This window comes from Vipera ursinii, assembly GCF_947247035.1.
Source record: "Vipera ursinii genome assembly, chromosome: 4".
NCBI lineage: Eukaryota > Metazoa > Chordata > Lepidosauria > Squamata > Viperidae > Vipera > Vipera ursinii.
Genome location: NC_139514.1, coordinates 92,219,030 through 92,241,763, shown reverse-complemented (window position 1 = coordinate 92,241,763; position 22,734 = coordinate 92,219,030). Strand labels below are relative to the sequence as shown.

The 22,734-nt window shown below is 41.8% G+C and overlaps 2 protein-coding genes across 3 annotated transcripts in view; one reads left to right on the top strand and one right to left on the bottom strand.

The window, feature by feature from the left end:
• CARS2 (cysteinyl-tRNA synthetase 2, mitochondrial) overlaps nucleotides 1–13,839 on the bottom strand; it is a 40,142-nt gene extending 26,303 nt beyond the window's left edge. The window contains exons 1-6 of one of the 2 annotated variants that reach the window (XM_083363130.1): nucleotides 12,988–13,839; nucleotides 7,264–7,314; nucleotides 5,006–5,123; nucleotides 3,287–3,358; nucleotides 2,119–2,224; nucleotides 1,276–1,359 (exon numbers count right to left, since the gene is read on the bottom strand). In XM_083363130.1, coding sequence (XP_083219256.1) covers nucleotides 1,276–1,359; nucleotides 2,119–2,224; nucleotides 3,287–3,358; nucleotides 5,006–5,059 — 316 coding nt within the window. In that variant the 5' untranslated portion in view covers nucleotides 5,060–5,123; nucleotides 7,264–7,314; nucleotides 12,988–13,839. Of the gene's footprint in view, nucleotides 1–1,275; nucleotides 1,360–2,118; nucleotides 2,225–3,286; nucleotides 3,359–5,005; nucleotides 5,124–7,263; nucleotides 7,315–8,776; nucleotides 9,268–12,987 lie in introns of those variants that run through there. The other variant, XM_083363129.1, reaches the window with a different exon arrangement.
• A 220-nt stretch (nucleotides 13,840–14,059) lies between these two features.
• ING1 (inhibitor of growth family member 1) lies at nucleotides 14,060–21,515 on the top strand. Its single transcript, XM_083363143.1, has 2 exons — nucleotides 14,060–14,782; nucleotides 19,702–21,515. Exons 1-2 carry the CDS (start codon nucleotides 14,641–14,643, stop codon nucleotides 20,403–20,405), a joined length of 846 nt encoding a protein of 281 aa, XP_083219269.1. The 5' UTR covers nucleotides 14,060–14,640; the 3' UTR covers nucleotides 20,406–21,515.
• Nucleotides 21,516–22,734: the final 1,219 nt, after the last annotated feature.

Below are 22,734 nucleotides of genomic sequence, written 5' to 3'. Positions count from 1 at the left end.
GCCGACTCGAGTATAAGCCGAGACCCCCATTTTCACCCCCAAAAACTGGAAAAAGTTCGTGACTCGAGTATAAGCCGATCCGCCGTTCTGCAAGCCTCCGCCGCCAGCAGAGGCTCGATCCGCCATTTTGCAAGCCTGAATACACAGGAATACCCTGTGTGGCCGCGGCTCTCGGGGAAGCCCTGGCTGTCCGCTTCCTCGCTCCACGCTGCCATTCGGGCCCGCGCGTTCCCCGGGCAAATCGCGGCGCCCAGCAGGCGAGGAAACACGCCCGCTCCAGTCGCCCCCCCTTCCCTCAGGAGACGCGAAGCAAGTGACCGCCCGGAGCTTACCGAGGACTTGCGCGCGGCCGAGGCTTCGGTGCTTCCAGGATCGCGCGCACCTCTCCCAAGCCGCCGCCGTCCGGAGACCTGCCGAAGTTTGGGGAAAGCGGAAAGAAGCAGGCAGGCAAGGCATGGAGATCCGGAGACCTGCCGACGTTTGGGGAGGTTTGGGGAGGTGCGCGCGCACCTCCCCAAACCTCCCCAAACTTCGGCAGGTCTCCGGACGGCGGTGGCTTGGGAGAGGTGCGCGCAATCCCGGAAGCACCAAAGCCTCGGCCGCACACAAGTCCTCGGTAAGTTTTTTTTGTTGACTGGAGTATAAGCCGAAGTGGAATTTTTCAGCCCAAAAAGTGGGCTGAAAAATTCAGCTTACACTCAAGTATATACGGTATATATATATATATATATATATATATATATATATATATATATATATATATATATATATATATATATACACACACACACACACACACACACACACACACACACACACACACACACACATAAATGAAGCTGGACTGTAATTTTTATCTTGTTTCCAATTTGGTTCTACTCATTTTATTTATACAATTTATTATCAAAATTCTTTTGGAATCCAGAGAGTTCACAGAAATATAAATTAATTTCATTACACAAACTATGTGAAACATAATCTGCCCTCAGCCATGCATTTGCCAAGATAACTATAAAGTTAACTTGTTACAGAAGTAGTTCTACAACTGGTCAAGGCTACAGTTCTAGGAAAGTGCGCAGGAAATACTTCCCTTTTTTAAGGTAGCCAGTCCCATAGTATTGCTATATTGCTGTTACTGCTTTATACTGGGTTGGTTAATGTTAAGAATATTTTATGACATATACAAACTCTCTAGAATCTTAGTGAAGACATACAGTATTTATAGCAAGTAAATAAATAAACTTGTACAAAGATCAGTAACCTTCAATAACATACCAAATTCCTCCTGGGCCTCAGGATAAATACTTCTTAGTTTTCCGTATCTGTCTCCCCTAGAACGGACATCAAAATAAACATTACCTGTTGGAAATAAACAATTTGATCTTATTATAAAGATGGGAAATATGTAGTATTCTACTCGAGGGAATCATCAATCAATGCCTTTACTTTTATGCAACAATGCAGGCTAGCCCATATTATACACCAGATGCAGCGTAGCCTATGCTGCTCACATTTCAGTACCAAGGCAGGAGAAATTTCATAGCAGACCCAAGAGACAAAAATACATTAATGGACAAAACACACTGAGACAACAATCGTGGCAAGGATGCAGATTTCTCAGTCTCCATAATCAGTGAAGGTAAGCATATTCTACAAGCAAAAATTGGAATCAGTTACTGTTTGTCCAATGATCATTCTGGTGTTAGGTCAATTTATTTCTTAAAAATGTTTTACCTATGTTTCTACACCCAATTATTTCCAAAGTCCCTTGCCAGTAATATAATAAGCTCGTAGCCAAAAGAAAGAAGGAAAGAGGGAAAAAATGTACAATGTGATAAGAGAAGCCAGTGGAAAGGCTGCAGGGGTCTTGTGGATAAGCCCTAACTCAGCAATGTAGCCTGTTAACCTACACTGCCTCTTTTGATAAGGCCTTTCAACAAGCCATGCATCACAATCTCATCAATAAAAAGGGCAGCATTAATCCACAAATGTAAAAGTGTTACTAACACTCATCTTATCTATACAGGTGGGTTAAGAATGCCCCAGCCAATTCCAAAGCAAGGTACTAACTGAACTGCAAACACATCACAGGATTACTGTAAGACTGGGAAGTCTTACCTTGTGAAGTTGCATAACCATATCCATTAGTAACAAGTTGCTGTATAAAAGAAATTATCTGAGGAACATTTTCAGTTACTCTCATATAAATTGTGGGAGGAAGGACCTATGTAAAAACAGAGAATTATATATTAAGGAGATGATTAACTGCTGATTAAAGTGATACAAAAGCAAAGGAATGTCTCTCTAAAGGAATACATCAATTAGGTAGGAACTGAGTATCTTAAAAGGTTACGGTAAATTATGGCAACTGGACCAAAGTTTATTAAAACTGAGACATTTCGTTACTCATCCAAGTAACTTCAGTGAAAATGAAAATTTGGGTAGGCAGATAGTCGTTGGAAAGAACCAACTCTTGCCATACAGACTCAGTTTTAATAAACTTTGGTCCATTTGCCATGTTTTAACCTTTTAAGATACAATCTCAAGTTCATGACTCTGGGCATCTAACAATAATTTTAAAAAACATAAAAATGAAGACACAACAATACACATGTAATCTGTAACTACGGAAAAAAAATCAAATCCAACAATAACAAATCAATCTAAATGTTGCAAAGGCTCGATCACACCTCCAGATTCTGAGGCCTGGGATGGTCTGAGCAGAGTTTGGACTAGATCTTCTCTTCCAACCCTATGGTTCAATGATTTCCACATCATTTTCCCTCTACTGTTTCCGCTCTTCTTTCATCTCACCTTCCTTTTTATCCTTCCAACTTTTATATCTATTCACCTGCTTAGCCCCCTTTCCTTTGTCTATTTCCTGGCATTGCTCCCTCTCTTTGAATCTTTCTCCCTTTTCACTTAAATGTTCCTTTCTTTGTATCAGCAGACATTGCCTTTCTTTTTAACTCTACCTACTTCTCTTGCTTGTCCTCCACTTCTTCTGCATCCCACATCCATGTTTCTTCCACTTATTTTTTTTCTTTTGTTGGTAAGATCCACAGAACCAAATCTAAACCACAGCCTATCTACTGTTGCATCCAGAATTTTTTTCTTAAAAGGTTTTAAAGTGTTGTTACAAAGCTAAACAAAGAGGGGGCAACAACTACTATTACAACTAGGGCACCCTTTGAGTCAAAGGGAGTTCTCCACCACTGTCCTAGCAGCTCTGCAACAAAACAAGTTTTACATTCAACATTAAAGCATATCAATTAAATGTTTGTACATTTAAGGCAGCCATATCTTGTTTAAAGTCCTCCTCATAGCAACGAGCAAGGGTTTCTGGGGTGATTTCCATCTATAAGAAAACAGCAAGTGATTAAGCCATGCATCAAGTGTAAGAGCTATCAGAAGTTATGAAATCAAGATATAACTAAGAGGTCTCACCAACTGTTCTTCTAATGAATTAACATGTTAAAAGGTTTAAGAAACACTGGCTTAAAGGATCTCCAAGATCCGTTCCAACAGAACTTTTATGATTTAATAATTACTAATTTTATACATCTATCTATATAATATTAATACTCTGATTCTTGCAACCTTTTATTGGGTGAAACGGTGCATCAAAGGGCAAAACATTTTCAACCAAGGTAGCTCAAATGGCCTATCTTACAGAAAGCATCCAAAATCCGGGACCCATGACTCCCACGGAACTGAAATTTGACAAATTTTATAAAACATTTTATGAAATAAAAATAACCATAAAGTACTTTATGACATAATCCAAAATGTCATAAACATAAAATTCCTTGTCTGACTCTGCTGTACGTTTCAACGTGGGCTACTTTTAAAGGCAGAACTTTGCCATTATATTAGAAACTCTGCCATTGTTGAAGGCACCCAATAAAGTTACAACTACAAATATCTCTGAAACAAGTCACAGGTTGTCCAGTAATACATAAATACATAAATAATTCTGAAATATATACAAGTAGGCTTTGATTTATGACCATTTATTCAGCAAGTGTTCACAATGTTGCTTAATGAAGGGGGGCTATGACTGGTCCTTGGAGCTGCTCATCACAGGGTCCCCTGGTCATGTAATTATTATTTCTGGCATTCCCTACTAGCTTCCTATGAGGAAAGTCAGGAACTTGTGATGATTGAGATCCTAGCTTAATGACCTGCAAAGTCCTCATTTAACAATAGCAACTAAGATTGGCAGAATTATCGTTGCTATGTAATGCAGTAATTTCACATCATGCTTTATGATTGCATCACTTAGCAACAGACATCCTGGTCCTCATTATTATTGTAACCAAACGTAATTAAAGTAATAATATGAAGTGACTAAAAATGTGCTGATCTAAAAATCAGACAGAAAAAATATTCCCCTGACATTAAGCTTTGACCTTCTCATTCTGCAACTGTAGGGGCTGCACATTTACTTGAAAGGATTCTCCAAATCATTTGATGGAGCAACCATGGCAATGGAAGCTAGAAGGTCATTTCAAATAAGGATTTTCACTTCAAGCTAGCCTGATTGCTCACCATGATCATTATGAAGGCTTTACACTGCTATATAATTCTGGTTGACTGGGCTTTCCTAAAGGAATGGAAGCTTTGTCAGAGAGCTTCTCCATGATTTGACTTGTTATTGCCATATTTAATTCTCTTACTACTTTTGTACTACAGTGTTCTTGTACTTGTTTCTATTTGGGGTTTGTTTTATGTTGTGTTTTTGAGGTGTTTTTGATTGCAACGGCCTACCAATATGTTCAATAAATAAACAAATAAATTTCAAGGGTTTTAACTATTTTCAGCTTATTTAAAATCAATTCAAACAGATCAATTGTATTTCACTAACTTGGATATGATGCAAATAGCACAATACAAGAGCACAGAACAGATTTTAGATACCAAGCAATAAAACATATATAAAATAATACACAATATAAAATATACATTCTAAAAATGCATAAACTAGGCTGATTTATATGCTTACCTCACGTGCTCTTTTAATTATTTTATCATCTACATCTGTAATCCCCATCACCATCACTACTTCCTTTCCAAATATCTTTGTTATTACTCTTCGAATTATGTCAAATCTTACATAGGAACTGAAATACAGGGAGAAAAATCGTGGATGTGTTAGGGCAGTGACAAGTTTTATAAATTCTGATCATCATTTTCAGCTCTGAATATACCCAAAATATATTAGAACAACAGAATCTTATGGTACATTAGAAGATTTACTATGACATAAAATGTAGTTTTTGCGCAATAGGAAAGCTTCAGGAGTCTGAGATCTATCCTGCTTTTTAATTAGGCATCAATATGTGGCAAACACTTATGTCTCAGGTGGATGCTTAAAATCACCTACAGTTGAAATTAAATTATTCTAAAGCCAGAAACTAAGCAAAATTTACTGCCACTTTACACAAAAATATTATCCCATGTTTTAATAAAGATTTCACTTGGTAGGCAAGGAAGGGAGAAGACTTTTTACTGTTGCTGCAGTTAAAAATTGGGAATCAGGTCAATCAACAGCAAATCCTACATATATTTATAAAATGCCACAGGAAGTTTTTTTTTTACCCCTCCACAACTTTACCTGATGCTTGAACTGTGCTACAAAATATAAGAGACAGGTGGCATTTCTATACAACCTTCAACTATTTTTAACTATAGCTATTGTTGAATATAATGTTGCGACCATGGCTTGGTTTTTCTATTTTTTTTTCTTTTCAAAGCAATCTTACACCTATACATTCTGAAATAAGCTCCACCACTAACATACAGTAACGAGGATGGTAAACCTTCTTTAATATGCACTGTTAGACAAGTGTCTTGTTTTGATTAAGCCCTAAATAAACAGGCCTATGTTGCTGATAAATAAGTTGTTTAGCAATTTTATAGTCTTCCTTGATGTTCCATTTCTATTGAAACAAGGTAATAATTTCTACTTAGAAAATACATAGTACTCAGTTAGTGAAAATTCGAACCAGCAAGTTGGTCATTAAGGCGAAAATGCAACTGTGTTTTTGATCTTATTTCAGCTTTCCTTTGTTTTACGGATGAGCAAAGGTAATAAATGTGAAGATTTATTTATTAGATTAATATTATGGCTCACACAAGGTGACTAGGATTAACATAAAGTTACTTTTTCATTGGCTTTATAATTGCAGTCACTAAATGTGTATATTCAATGCTCATAACATAATTTTATATGCCTAATAAAATATGTAACTAAAATCATTACATTCATATTACTACTAATCAGATAAGTTGGCATTATTTAGCTCCCCAAAATAAAATTATATATTTTATTAAGTATAACCTCCTGATACATATTGAGTAAACAGTCATTATTAAGTTTGAAGTCAGCCAATTGTGGCATTTTCAAGGAATCCTGGCTTAATCTGATTGCTAATAGGTTTAATGTGGCATACCATCTTATTCTCCAAATCACACTTTCCCCTCTAAATCTGGGTCCCTACACAGATTCTACTTAAGGAAGACATTCAAAAAACTATTCTGTATTTGACTATGTCCTTGCTTTAACCACTTCACCCATAGCTGAAAAATAGGAATACTACAAGTAATAAAATGTTTCACCTAAATCTTACAATTGAGTAAGGCAACCACTACATAATATATATTGAAAAATTCTTTTCTCCAAGTCAGATGCAGAGGTGTCCATGGAGACAGGGGTGAGTGGGTGTTAGAAAAGACAAGATGCCATCACAACAAACATAAAAAGGGGCAAGGCTTTGATCATGTGTCATGAACATCATTCTGCAGATTTCCCCGGTCAGATAGATTGACCATCTTTCATGCTACATCTAATCTTCATCCATTTAATGTCTTTGGCAATTCTCTATGTAGTTTCTTGGGATTAGTGAACCTAATGAGACTTTCATTACAAATAAATACAATATCACGGTTAACTCAGCTAACTCTTGCTTTTTGTTGAAAGAGCTAATCAATGCTAGTTTATCTAATAAAATAGTCATTTATGGGGAGAACAAGGACAAGATAAAAATCTAATAAATAATAAACAAATGACAACATTATCACACAAAGACTGCAATTTGAGCAGATGTTACAAAAGAAGGTTGTAATGGCATTTGCATGCACCACACAAATGTCAGCATTTTACTATGGAACAGAATTTGCTATGGATGCTGCTGCTAATTATAGTCTATATCTAGAGAAGTCTGTGAGGTACAAATGTAAATAAAAATGATTAAAACTCACCAAGCATGCCCAAGATGTGCATGATCATATACAGTAGGCCCACAACTGTACCTGCAAATAAAATTAAAGTGACAAAATCAGAGATACAAGTGGAAAAGTCACATCAGTGAACAGTTTTTAAAAGTTCAACACCAGCCACAATGACTGACCATGGGTGATGAGATTATCTGGTTCTGGTGCCATACTAGGGAGACTTCACTAAGAAATATATTTTGAGAGTCATATCTTATTATCCACATGAAACCTGCTCAAAATTTACCATCTTAATTAGGTCCAAACTGAACAATGGCAAATTTCCAAAGAAAAGGGTATAAGGCAGAACAAATGACTAAATCACAACTAGATTGGGAGCTTGCTTTTTAAGCCCAGGAGGTCCACAAATCATCATCTTTGAGATGTAAACAATAAGGAACTTCAAGAAAGCCTTAAAAGAGTTTGGACTTTATTTTTACCCATTTCTTTGCTAAAGCAGCCTTGCATAACATTAAGTCTTCCAACTAATTCATAATCATGGTAGGTAAAAAGAATAATTATGCATGCTGCAGATCACCACAACACAAATTAGCACCAAAGTAGAAGATGAGTAACAGGTCCCTAGATAAAGGCAATGACAAACGTATTTCTATGCTGTGGCCAAATAAATTATATTAAAATGTCTGTAAAGTGATCAGGAATTGAACCTTTACTTTTAGGCCACAAATCTGTCAGCACATGTTATTTAATGCTACCTTTACATTTTCTGTTTCTGCTTTAAGTATTTAATAACTGAGCAAAGCTCCAGAAGATCTCTAGATGGCCATAGATATGGACATGCAAATTCTTTTCTGCCACCTAATTGCTGTCCCTAATTTCACTGGTCAGATATGGTACCCTATTCTATCAGAAGCCGGCATATGGATTTCTTCATCTGTAGCTACTCCTTGGCCTCTGCTAATATTACAGGTATTGATTCACCTGTCTTCTATATGCTTGAGCATTATCTGACAGGGTTCTTTCTTATTTGGAAGGTAGATACTGTATGCCTGTTTCCCTGCAAGATCAAGTTCAGGAGGCCAGAGGCCTTGGGACAGATGAGTTTCCAAATTCCATAAACCAAAACTTTGCCATTTTAGAGCCTAGGCTGCAATCCCCAATAAGAGCCCCATTCTATTCAACTAGCTTTTTATTTTCTTAGAAAGGGGTTTTTAAAATATAGTGTTCTCACTGGGTTTTTTTTAATTGACTAATCCAATTCTGTACTACTGTACTCCTTTTCCTTCCCATTGAGAAAGGCCTATAATTTTACAAGCCCCATGTCAAGGAAAGCTTCGGAAAGGAGTGGCTCCTCCCCCAGCATTTACTACTGTACATCTCCATCAGCAACAAAATAGGTTTATTTCATTGCTTCTATAAGCGCAGCAATCCTGCCCAAGGTGTGTGTGCGCGTGTGTGTGTGTGGGGGGGGGGGGAGAGATCTGAAAATTTATCAGTAGCCCAGGCCAGGATAGATTTGACAATTTTCTAATTATTCTACCAAGTCACCACGTTGGCATTTCTCAGGAGAAGGGGCTCTTTGCTTCTGCTCAAGCTGTTATAGATCTGGATCCCGGTGTCTTCGCCGGTGGGTTTGATCCACTTCGTCCTGACCTCCAGGGTACCCCCAGTGCACCTCCTCCTGCGGGAGCCTTCACCCAGCGGATGGCGCTTCTTTGGAGCGGCAGACGGAGCCCTGGTGGCCACCGAAGTTAACCTTCCGTAACGACGCACGTCCAGCCGTTGCAAAGGAGAAGCGGTGGCGTTCAGGGAGCTGCCGCCAGTCCGGGCTAGCAAAGGAGCGCAAAACATGCTTCCGTTGTGGCGAGGAGGCCGGCGCGGCGTTTCAGCAGCGCCTTCTCTTCTACTGCTTGCGCCGAAGCCAATCCAGACACGCAGCACACACGACTGCGAGATCCCGGCGCGTTCCTGCTCCTCCTCCTCCTCCTCCTCCCAGCAAGAGGGAGGGGCTCTCTCGGCGCCGCAGCTCCCCAGTAGAAGGAAGCGTCGCACAGCCCACTCCGGCGGTAGGAACAGTCGGCGCCGGTTGTTCGCCGCTGAGGAGAGCGGTAGCTACAGGCGGAGTCCAGCAGGAAAAGGAGGAGCTCTCGTGGCTCTTTGCCTACGTTAATAAGGAGAGGCGGAGAAAGCGAGGAAGCATTCAACAACGGCGAAACGATACCTTGCAGATTACAGGATTCTCTTCCAGACTTGCCGATGACCTTGAAAGTTGCGTAGCGTCCCGTATTAACTCGCGAAAAAACCCCCGCGGAGACTGAAAGTAAAGCTGGTGCACCTTTTCCAGGGAAGGCATCTGATTAAGTAAACCTGAATTGCAAAGGGAGAGGGCAACACCGCGCGTCTATATGTGCAAGCGGTAAGTGGCTGTAGTGACCAAAGGCGTACCATATAAGCCCTGTTAAAATCTTTCTGAAATATGCAAATCTCTACAGCTTTACTCGGAAATAAAACTCGCTGATAAACTCCCTGGGTGGAGTCTTGGTAGGGGAAAACCCGGGTTCAATCCCTATTCAGTCTGGGCTTTCTGGATGACTTTGGGCCAGTATGGCTTTAAGTTCTACTCAGACTTTTACCAGGATGAAAGTGTTTGTTGAATCTGCCACTGTGAGCTTCTTAGAGAAACATGAGGAATATGAGAAAAAGGTTTTGACCAGCAGCTTAAGACTGGGTTTAAAACAAACTTCAGAAGCCAGGATGACATCACTGATTTTAACAATGCCATGTCAGGCCTATTGGACTTTGCAGAATCTATATTTTCATTTGTTAAAAAATTATATTTGATTTCTGAGATGTTAGTTGCATTGTCTAAGAACTTTTTCTTAAGAAGCAGACGTGCCTCTTAATTTTATCACTGTTTATAAGATGTCTGAAAAGCAAATGCGAAAGTGATCTTTCATTAAATTTAACGGACATATTACATTTTTATCAAAATAATGTTTCCCAAGCAATTGACATTGTTCCAGTAGACACTACCATGACAATTATATTTACACACCTGCACACCCCTTTGTGATGCCTTGCTTGATGTAATTCAGAATGAATCCCAATATACATGGTCATAAATACCATTAAAGTCACAGTTATTAAAACATACTCTGGAAGTGTGCTTTTTTTTATATGCACTCATTCTATTTTGACACAAGTCAGGATGGCTTATAGCAAAAACAATTTATGCATCCATAGAAATGAAATAAAAATACTACTAAAAAGAAAAATATATATTTTATTGCAATCATTTACATCCCAGAATTCTCCCAAAACATGTAAGCAAATAATTAAAAATAACAAAAGCTACTAAAAACCTTGAAAATTCTGCCCCTTGAGCCTTGAGAAAATAATAGCTGTGGTTTATAGCCCATCCTGCATCTGTAATCCTAGATCATATGTATAAATGTGTGCACCTATGCATCTACAAACTAAAATAAAGTACTGAACAGACACGACTCATGCTAATATTGACTGAGTGTAGCTTATAAAATATGTTAAGACTATTAATGCAAAACATCTTATACATCTATTTCTGATTAAATAAATGGAGTTGAGTGAAGATACTAGTTTGCATGTCTGTGTTTCTTCTTTGAAACTAAACTTGCCTAACTCTACAGATTGGCCAGAAAAAAGTTTCCCAAGTTGAAAAAAGTCTTATTCAATATAATAGTTATGAATCTTTGTCTTGAAGCCACACAAATATTGGAGTTAATTGCTCCACACAAAAATAAGTTCCTATAAAACCCTAAGCACCATTTAAGGCTTTCAAGAAGATTCATGATTTTTCAGAAGTTTTTACACAAAGTATCTCCATGTGTGGGTACTTAGCTACTATTGCTATTTCTAGGAAACACAGATAGAAGAAACAAATTTTACAACACAAACCAATGAATACAAATGCTGTTTATTGTTTATAAAAACTCCTCCCTTTCTGCTAACATATGTACGATTGTGGCTTAAGCAGCATAGTGTAATTTTGTCTAATGAGAAATGAACTTTCGAGGACAAATCCATGCTAAAACTCACTATGAAACAAAAGGAAGCTTCTGTGTTAAAAAAAACTAGTTCTATCCCCTCTCCCTTTTTTTCTAGTTATGTTAAAAATATATCTGTATGCTGTTTTCCCCCTATCCACCAGTTTAGAAAGAATAAAATTCCTTGTGCTTATTCATCTTGTCTGCAGGTTTTGCACACCAATTGATCACAGCTGCTTATTTTGGCATCTCAATTTTTTAAACCACAAAATGGACTAGGTTTATCAACCAAATGATTGATAATTGCTTCTGTGAATTTATGTAAAGGAAAGGTCATGTCCTACTCTAGGGGGTGGTGGTGCTGATCTCCATTTCTTAGCAGATGGAGCCAGTATTGTCAGAATTCTTCCATGGTCATGTGGCCTGCCTGACTATATGCCAAAGGCACATGGAATGCTGTTATCTCCGCACCAAAGTGCTATCTATTTATCTACTTAGCTTGCATGTTTTCGAACTGCTAGGTACCCATATCATAATCACCACAAGGATATCACATCAATCTGGTGTGCAGATTGTCTGCAGCAGGTAAAAAAATTCAGACATTTAGCATTTATTTATATTATTTTTATATTATTTATTTATATTATTATTTTCACAAATTCAAGGCAGTGAACATATCCAACATACCTTCCTATTATCCCCATAACAACAATCCTGTGAACTGAGCTAGGATGAGGGAAAGTGATTAGCCAAAGGTCATTTGTGGTGGGTCCCTTGATTTTTTAAAAGAATATTTTTATTTCCTGTGGTGTTGGTTTTACAATCTCTATTCAAGAGAAGCAGATGATGCACCTCTCTCTTTTACATAGACTGCTGTTTTCTCTACTGACTGAAAAGTAGCTGTTCCAGGATCACCTACACCAGACAGGATAGTATTTCACACCTGTAGTGACAATGTAAAACAAATACTTTGCCACTATCTGCACTACAGTTTAGATCTGGAAACCAAGAGACTGTGAGTTAGTCTCCTCTTAGGCATGAAAGCCAGCTGGGTGACTTTGAGCCAGTTGCTCTCCCTTAGCTCCAACCCACCTAACAGGGTTGTTGTGGAAGAGGAAGTATAATGTTAATTTGCCACCTTGAGATACTATAAAGTAATCAAGTCAGCTTAAAATATAATCTGTTCAAATCCTCATTGTGCAATTTCTATTAGTATAACTATTCAAAATCTTACATTTTAAAATTTATATGTGAAAAAGTAAGTTTGCCACAACACACCTGTTTGCTTTTAAACCCAGAAAGTTAATTTATAAGATGTAATCAATGAATATCATGGTTGTAAAAACAAAACAGCTCAATAGCCCTTCAAAATTCACTGGACAAATATGATCTGAAAATTTAAGAATGACTCCACTATCCTGCCAGTCACCAAGGCATCTTTTTTCTTCCACCTTCTGTCAGTTTTACATCCTAAACAATTTTCAGGCAGTTTTTGTTTATGCAGGCATCTGGCAATTACATCTGCTAATAAATATATTTAAGTTGCCATTGCAGTTAACTGTTGGCTTTAAGCTCAATTTCCTGATATTTCCTCCCTTTGTTCAATTTTTTTTCTTTCCATCAACCTAAATCTACTTTCCAAACAGCAGGACTACATCCTAGGGACAATTATCTGAACATAGATTCGAGCTTAGAGGGGTACTGCAGTTGGCTAAATTCAAATAAGTACCAAGTGATCCTTTCTCATCAGGGCAGAGGAAAGCAACCAGCTTGTTCCACTTAGATCCTGTTTTCTGCAGCTGAATGTGCTTTGATTTTCAGATTAGGCAACCTTAAAAGCACGGGGGCTACCCCACCCCGGAATCCAGTAGCCATTATCCGGGCGCATGCGGCACCACAAAAAAAAAGAAGAAAGAGGTTATAGGGAAATGTAGTTTACTTTTTTGCATCTTTCGCCCTCCATTTTATTCACAAGTCATCAATTTGCGCATGCACCGATTTTTACTTGCCTCCTCTGTTCCGGCTCTGCAATCCGCAACCTGTGACTGGATTAGAAGGCAAAGGGGTGGGAAACAGCCTGACAGTTGATTGGGCAATCCTGTTGTCAGTGTTGGATTATAATGATAGAGGCAGTAGCTAACTTCAAGCAGGGAAGGAGACGGTCTCCTTTTAACTCGGGAAACTGCAAACTGGAGAAACGAAACAATGCAGAGGGGAGGCAGAAGGGAGCCAACTGCTGCATCCTTTCCTCTCTGGCCACTAAATGCGGCTTGCTGCCGAGGCTGAGAAAGACCGTAGTCCTTTGCCGCAACTTCTCCAAGTATATGCCCGAGGCAAAAGCAAACGCAAAAGCACCATCCTAACTCTTACCAGCTCTGCCCGTTCTCCGGTCGGGGGTGCTGAGCAATCCAAAGGCTCTGGCGGAAGAGTTCAAAAGCCAGCCGCCGAATGAAACGCCGCCCACCAACTTCAGACGTTTCTCTTTTTCGTGTTGCCTTTAGTCAACACAGCCCGAGTTCCCGCTCTAGCACAGGCAGCGCAGGGCCCTTTTTTTTTTTAGGAAAAAAGAAAGAGTAAGCAGTATTGCGTTAGCGACCCCCCCCCCCTCCCAACGCCCCGAGACATGACTACGTCAGGAAGCTGTATTTGGCTGGGCATGCACAAAACCCCATTCCCGTGCAGCTCCCCCGCCCCCGCGGTCTCACTTCCTTCTCGGGAGGAGGGAGAGGCCAGCACAACTATAGAGAAAGCGGCGCATTGAGTGTCCTCGCTGCTGCTGCTCTTTCGGGGGGGGGGTTGCAATGGGAGTGCTGCGCACGCGCATTAGCTGGCGGGGTTGAATGTTTCCCAAGTGTTTGAAACTGGTATTTGGGTTTTCCACGTTGGATCAAGTGCGGCGTACAGAGCAAGCTGCATTAAGATCACCGGCAGCTCAGGAGAAGCGGCACGCACTGGGAAACCCTGCTTCTGCGAGACATTTTCACCGCGCGGATCTTGTCTGCCGAGGGAGATCTGTGTATTTTTCTAGACCTTCTCCCTTTCCACCCTCCCCTCTCTTGTCCACACACTCACACGGAGACGCACACACATCCCTCTGATTGTTCCTACCACCTCCTTGGTGAGTTACCGACAACGACAGCCATTCAATCAGCTGCTGCTGGAGACTCGCGGACTGTGTGCCTGCCTGCCTGTTTAGGGAAGAAAAGATTCAGATGTAGCTTTTCTGGTGTTTTTTTCGGTTTGATCCGAGCAACCGGAGAGAGACACTGAGGCGGCAGAGGACCGAGTCTCTGCCATTGGGGCTGCCGTGCTGGAAAGGAAAACTCTCGCCCATTGGGGTGAGAGGACGAGATACACACACATACCCACAATTTTCGGCCGGATGAAAATGTTGAATCCTGCCAACGGAGAGCAGCTTCATTTAGCGAACTATGTGGAGGATTACCTGGACTCGATCGAATCCCTGCCTTTCGATCTGCAGAGAAATGTCTCCCTGATGAGGGAAATTGACGCCAAATACCAAGGTAAGAGCTTTCTCCTTTATGTGTTGGTGGACGAGAGTCTGTAGAAGCCACCTCGGCTTGCCTTGTTTGTAGAGATGGTCTCTTGGGTCTCTTCCCTGCGCCCCCCGAGCTTGAAGCGGAGGGTGGCTTTTATTATCGGGATTATTTATTAGTGAGAAGAGAAGCGGAAAGCAAGGAGAGTAGAGAAGGGGGTTGCTCTGCAGGGATACCCAGTTCTTTTTTCCCTCTCGGGGCGGAACAAAAGGTCTTCCTTTCGGTCCTCCGCTCTGAAGCGAGGACTTGGCTTTTTAGGTGTAAAAATACTGGACAAAAAGGCGGCGGCACCGAAGCGGGGCAGAGGAGGGGCAGAGAAATCCGGACGCATGGGGCACGGAGGCAGCTGTTTTCTTTCTCTTTCCCCGGCAAAGAGGGGCTGCTTTTGGGGACGGTGGGACAGCGGCGAGGAAGAGGAGAAGGGAGAGCGATTACGGCACCACATTGAGGAATTTCTAGTATTCGCAATGGCTGTAGTAGGAGAGGGTGCTAGTAAGAGGGAGAGGGCGGGCGGGTGGATTAGCTGGAGTGTGCGAGGGGTGGGCCGGGCTTGTAGCCTTCGTTCCCTCTTCTTTTTTTCAATGGGGTTTGCTTTCAAAACGGGTTGCTCTCGCCCAAATTCTGCAGGGAGAGGGAGTGGAAAGTGATGGGAACCGATTATATAAATCCCGTGTGGGCTGGGGATGTGCGGAGGGCCTCCCCCCTTCCCAAACTCCTGCCGCGTTTTGCAGCTCTTACAGAGGGAGGCTGGATCCTTCCCTCCCTCTCGCACTCTGCAAGCCGGGAAATGGTGGTTGGAGTTAAAGAGCTGGAGAAGTCTTTTGTCACCGGGTGCTGTGAGAGGTAAAAGGGGTGGAGAGCGTTGAAGAGTGCGACGGCTGCTGGTGGAGGTGACACTGGAGTGCCCCTGGCACGTTCCAATTCCCTTTTTCCGTCGGTGGAGAACTGGGGGAGATAGGAACCGGCTGGGGTTAGCGGCGCTTAGGGAGGAGGAGGATGGGAACAACAAGTATTTGTTTTGTGGTGAAGACTTATAATGTGCCGTCCGTAAGACGCGCCAAAAAGCAGGCGAGAGAGAGTGTAAGAAAGGCGAGAGAAAATGGGAAGAGACAAGCGTCAACTTGCGTGTAGGAACGGCAGTTTGAGCAGGGGCAATACGGAAGAGAGGAGGGTTGAAGGACAAGGGCGGGCATTTCAACCCGCGGTGAGCACTCGATTGCGCTAAAGGGAGACGCCTCTGCGCTTCGGCTCTAAAAGAAGAGAGTGAAAAGCGCCGTCACAGAGCTTTTATAGCTCCTCGTCATTCCCCGATTGTGCTCGCCACGCCTCTTCTTCCATTATTGGTGGAACTTCCCTCAGGAAGCCGCTTTGGCCCCGCCCTGTTGCTCAATGATTAGTATCCCCTAAATTCTGTACCAATCTTCGCTTCGTAGTGACGCTGACAGGACCGAAGGGTGGAGTGGGGGGGGGAGCGGCGGGGCGGAGGTTTCTTCTAATAGTTCGAACTGCCCCGACTGCTCCTCTGCGATTGATTGGCTTGCTAGTTGAAGGAAGAGTTGAAGCCGTGCGGTGACTAATGGGTTGATGTGGAAGATGAAGGCGGTCGTCGGCCCGCCCTCGGGACCTGATTGGAACATTGACATTCAATGAGGTGGAGGTTGGTTTGGGGCTTTCCCTTCTGATTGGTGGCAATACTTTTTAGCTAGAGGGTGGGCTGTTGGTGTAATTCCTTATTCTAATTGGACTGTTTCGACCCAGGCGGGCTGTGGTGGGAGATGCCAGAGCTTGATTGGCCGGCTGGACGGTTCCTGCTCTTCGCGTACGTTCTATTAAAGACAGACGTAAAGAGAAAAACAGACATACACGCACTCACGCCTACCGCCACTTCCCTTCTAAGAACAATGGTCCTCGAAATCGCATCCTGTGGGAGGGACGGGGAGGGCGTGGCTTCGTTGCCTCAGAAGGCGACGGGCGGCAAGGGTGGCGCTTCTGATTGGCAGAGGATAAGAGAGGCAGCTGGGACGAGCTAGCACTACTAGGTCTTTTTCGAATGTGGGAGCGGACGCGAGCGCACACTCCCGGCGATGAGGCGGGGCCTGAGGGTCCTTGTTTTCCCGCTCCCTGCGCGCGCTCTCCTGGTTCTACTCCACCCCCTCAGCGACGCCGCGGCCGCGGAAGGCCTCTTTTGCTCGGGGTAGCCCCGCCCCTTCATCCGCGCAATTGACTGCTGCCCTGGAAGCGGGGTGGGGGCGGAGCCTTCACTCTTTCGTTCCGCGCCTTCATTTACTACGGTTGTGACCGGGATTTCGCGGGTCGGGACAAATCCATTTTTGCTCTCTCCCCTTTTGTCCAAATGGTATGTCTCGTTGGCTTGACCCCTTCAAGCCCTGGTCTAAAATAAAGACGTGGACAGAATAAATGGTCGTCACGGGAGACACGAGAGGCTGCCTCGGTTCCAAGACTGAAGCGCCGTTTATATATTTGAAAAAGAAAGTCAATGGAGTACAGTTTTGCGTGTAAATTACACGAAATGCACATTGTATTTCCGTGCTTTGCCTCTTGATTTAAAAGAGACTGACGCATTCCGGTCTTGAAAACCATGTATTTCCTCAAGATGGCTTACAAATAGTTTGAAAGACAGATCGGATTTTAGAGTGAAAACAGTGTACACCGTATAATTAACATAAGCAAAGATAATTAAATTGCATAATTTACATCGTGTAAATTATTGACGGTGTTTTAGAGGCGATTATATTAAAGGCTCAACTAGGTGGCAGTACCTCACCAACCTTGCTGATTTTAAAAGCTAAACTACTTAGTCCAGTAAGTAGAAGTTAGATGGGAGGCCACCAGCAAATTCCCAGTACTGGGAAAAACCCTGCCCCCTCACCAAAAGAAATGAAAGAAGACAGTTATAGACTTTTAAAAAAACCACATGTCCATGAAATCACCAAGAACCTCAAGTCAGTTTTAACTTTTTGTACATTATACACACAGACACATATATCTAAATAAAGAGCAAAAAAAAACCCACGATGACTTGAAGTAGAGCCTCTGCGTAAAATCTTGAAGCAACAGAGAATGCTTATTTTATTTGCTTATACCAACAATATTTTTTATCCCCAGGCTCCAGTTTATATCTCAGTATGGATTATTTTTGTCTGGGATGGAAAATTAAACCGTTTGTACTTTGTTAGCATGTGAATGTGAAGAGGCTCAGTGGCTTAATGACATTGGAGATGGCCTCTGCTCCAGCAGTTCAAGTCCTAGCATTGGGTGTTGGGGTAAGCTCCCATCATTTGCCTCAGTTTCTGTCAACTTGACAGTTCAAAAGCATGTTCTAGTACAGACATGTCAAACACAAGGCCCGGGGGCCGGATCCGGCCCACGAAGTGGTTTCATGTGGCCCGCGAAGCCATCCTGGAAACAGTGAGGGAACGGCCCCCACTGCCTTGGCCCTGGCTCAGAGACCCTCCTCCTGCCAGAGACCCTCAGATCTGTCCCACTCCTGCCCAGGCCCCCATAGGCACCCTTGATGTGAACGATGTAGAGCTGGCCACGCCCACCCAGTAGGCCATACGCACACTCACCATGCCCACCCAGTAGGCCATGCCCACCCTGGCCATACCCACCCGGCTCCCTGAGGGCAACCACAATGCTGATGCGGCCCTCAATGAAATTGAGTTTGACACCCCATCTAGTAGATCAATGGGTACCATTTTGATGGGGAAACGAGTTGGTACTTTATGCAGTAGTCAGATTCCTGCTGACTAAATCTTCACAGCCATGGCACCTGTTTGTGTGGTGGCTATGAGGAAGGAGGAGTGACGCTGCAGGAAGAGCCGCTCGTCTTTCTGGGGTGAAGCACCTTGTCCTCCTGTGGCGCACCTTGGGAAGCGCATAAGTATTTCCTACAACAGAACTGGTACACTGGCAGCCAAACTACTACTCTGCAATAACATTGTGGTCTCCTGGCTAATGTAACAAGGCCATTATATTAATAATAATCTGAATACGAGACTTCCAAGGAATACAGTGTAAGAGCTATAGGCTAGGGCAGGGCTTTTCAACCAGTGGTACGGGTACCACCTGTGGTACATTGGCACCTAGCAGGTGGTACACGACCATCCTAGAAAAGTGGTATCGGGGGAGGAGAATGTGGTAGCACCACACAAGCCTGAGCAAGAGATGGCTGGAGCTGCAGGGCTGCCAGGGCTCAGCGGAAGCACCAAGATCAGCGCCAGGCTCCAGGAGCCTGGCGCTGATCCTGCTGCTTCTACTGAGCCCAGAAGAAGCGCCAATCAGCTGGAATGTTGCAGCATCTCCAGGGTCTTGTGATTTACATTCAGATGCTTGGCAACTGATTCATATTTATGATGGTTACAGTGTCCCATGGTCATGTGAAGTGACCAAACCCTGCTGCAACCACCCAGCAGAGTGGGGGTAATAAAAACCAAATTCCCCCCCCTCCCCACCCCCACTGCCAGTCCTCAGCGGAAATGCTCACAACAATGAAAACCTTGGACAGGAGGAGGAGTGCCGCCAGGCGGGCAGGCAGGTGTCTTGCTCGCTGTGTCTTTGGGGGCACTTTTTTCAGTGCCATTGTAACTTTGAACAGTCACTAAGTGAACTGTTGTATGTCGGACTACTGTGCTTCACTTTTTTTTTTTTGTCAAGTTTTTGACACCTTGCTAGAGGACTGGTGGTACTCGGATATTGCCATATCCTAAGAAGAAATTACACGTGCCTTTTTCCAAATAGTGCTAAGCAAAGTACATGATGAAAAGCTTTGGGAGTTTTTTATTTGAGCGAAGATGTTTGATGAAGCTTAAACATTTCTGTTATATGCATGGCTGACGAATAACAACCTTATCCTTTCTTTATAGATATCTTAAAAGAACTCGATGATTATTATGAAAAATTCAAACGGGAAACAGATGCACTACAAAAGAGAAGATTATTGCATTGTATACAGAGAGCACTGATTCGGAGTCAAGAACTGGGAGATGAAAAGATCCAAATTGTCAGTCAAATGGTAGAAATCGTCGAGAACAGAACTAGACAAGTCGATAGTCATGTGGAATTATTTGAAACCTGCCAAGAGACTAATGATATTACTGGAAATAGCGGTAAGACTAACCAAGACAAATCAAAGAATGAAACACTGACTCAGGCAGAAAAGCCCAACAATAAGCGATCCAGGAGGCAAAGAAATAATGAAAATCGTGAGAATTCTTCTAATAATCACGATCATGATGACATCACTTCAGGAACACCAAAGGAGAAGAAAGCCAAAACTTCCAAGAAAAAGAAGAGGTCTAAGACCAAAGCAGAGAGGGAAGCTTCCCCTGCAGACCTGCCCATTGATCCCAATGAACCAACCTATTGTTTGTGTAACCAGGTCTCCTATGGAGAAATGATAGGCTGTGACAATGATGAATGCCCAATTGAATGGTTTCACTTCTCATGTGTGGGACTCAATCATAAACCCAAGGGCAAGTGGTACTGTCCCAAATGTAGAGGAGAAAATGAGAAAACGATGGACAAAGCCCTGGAGAAATCTAAAAAAGAAAGAGCCTACAACAGGTAGTCTCTAGTTTAGAAGCAAATAAAGCCCTGAGAACTGATATTTATTTCCTGCCTCACCTTTTTGTTGAGATTGCAGGATTGTAAAATGTATATTTTTAAAGGCGGTTATACATCAAACCATTCTTGTCATAGGAATGGCGATAGGAAAAATGTTTGGGTTTTTTCCTTTGATACGGTTGTTAGCAAAAAAAATGAGCTGTTGGTTAAGACATAGAGCAAAATAATGTTAACATGTAATGTTCAGGTTCATCTTATATGAAACATATTTTCACAAATTGGTAAGACTTCACCTATGAAAATGTAGATGGAAACTTGAATAACATTTTTCATTCTTCCTTTTAGAAGAATGTGGTCTTGTCTTTCCAGAAAATTATTCTGTAGTTTGAATAAAGCAGCATTATCTTGCAAGTTTAACTAAAATACAACCAAATGTAGAGCTTAGGTGCTTAAGCCATCTTATTTTAGTTAGGTTTAAGCACACTTAACTCTGAATTGGTTTTATGGCTTGGAAGTATGTGTTCTTTGTTTCAGTTAAAAATAATTCCAAAACTATGAGCTATCACCATACATCCTATTAAAACATCTTACTGGGAATTAAAGACCATTGCTTTCAGCGGGTTTTGGTTTCTAGGAGAGATGTTTATATCAAGGTGAACTTTTCTGAGGGTGAATGATGCCATAGCAAAGGAAAAGAAGTTACAGCATGGCTCTTGTTAAATGTGTCACTCTTAATAGCTCTCTATGACAACATGTTACAAGCTTATTTTTAAAAATGCAAAAGGTTAAATTTTACACAACATATTTTATATACTGGCCAACTACCACAAGGGCCTTTTAAAAATGATTTAGTATATTTTGTATTTAACCAGAATATGGTTTAGTAGTGAAACTTAACATAAATCAAGGCTTTATACTGTCACAGAATAATAGTGTAGCAGTCTTTACTTTGTATAAGTTGTACAAATGTACATTTTCAAGTGGAGTTGCACTTAACTGTATTATAATTGGAAATGCATCTACATACCATGGTGTAGTGGTCAATATGCATTTCCTTCTGTATGTATGAAAGTTGTACAGTTGTGATATTAAGGAATAAATTAAACAAATTGGATAATCCAGTTCACACGTGTGTTACTTTTCTTCTTTCTTTTCCTTTTGTTTTTCCTTTAGTTTTGAATGTATTGGATTGTGAACATATATTTTAATCTCTGTGCATTTAGAAAAATTTAAATGCTTTATAGGTGATTAATATAGTCCTATAAAGAAAAAGTGCATATTTTCCTAAATAATCCACTACTGATTTATAAAAAGATGTCACTGTTAGTTAATCCACCCTCTTCTGCCACGCTTTTTCTGCCTAGACACACATATATATGCTAGACAACCCATGACCCATTTCGGTCATCACTTCAAAGATATTTCCTTACCTAAATAAAGAAAGAGAATGACCATGAGCAGGGGGGAAAATCAGTGGGAACGACTTCTGACTTCCCATCAGGTTCCCCATTGAGGTTTCTTGTGGGAAGCTGGCAGGGAGCATTGGAAAAGTTGTTTCTTTTTCTGTTTCCCTCCCTGTCTCATCTTGAGTTTGGACTTCCTACCAGCTTTCCCATTGACTTAAATGAGCATTACGAAATCAACCAGAAGTTATAAGCTCAAAGCCAACAGGTAGTAACTGGCTGCTGCTGGGTGGGGGAGGGAGGGATTGTGCGAGTGGCTGGCATGCACACAGAAGGACTGGGGAAGGGGTAGGAGAGATAACTTGAGACACTTCTCTGCCAGCTTCCCCATTGAAAGCAAAGCCTTTCTATTGGGAAGGTTGCAGAAGATGTCTGTAATCACAGTTCTTGCTATTTCCTATTGACTTCTGGGAAGCTGTCAGGGAGCATGGAAACAAGAATCACCTGACCTCAACAGCATGGCGGCTCTAAAGTGGCCACAACTTTTCCAAATTTTATTTCCTGGTATATCATGGGTTCCCAGCATCCTAAAAGATTGCCTGTTTGAGTTACCTTGTTTCAATAATTATTGCCTTATAGCTTCCAATTTCACCCAATTGAAGGTTGCAAATTAAACATGAGACTTTTTGTAGAATATAAATATATAAACATAATCTCAATCCATTCTCTTGATATCACAAATTCAAGGATAACATAATTACTCTCCTCCAGGAAATCACCTTCATTTCTTCAACCAGTTCTTCCCTGTTGGTGAGGATTAGGTTCAAGATAGTAGACCCCTTTGTTATTTCATCAGCCTTCTGACAAAGTTGTCAGTAAGAGAAAAGAGTTAAACTTCTGACTTGCCAGAGTTTCACATGCCCAGCTGAT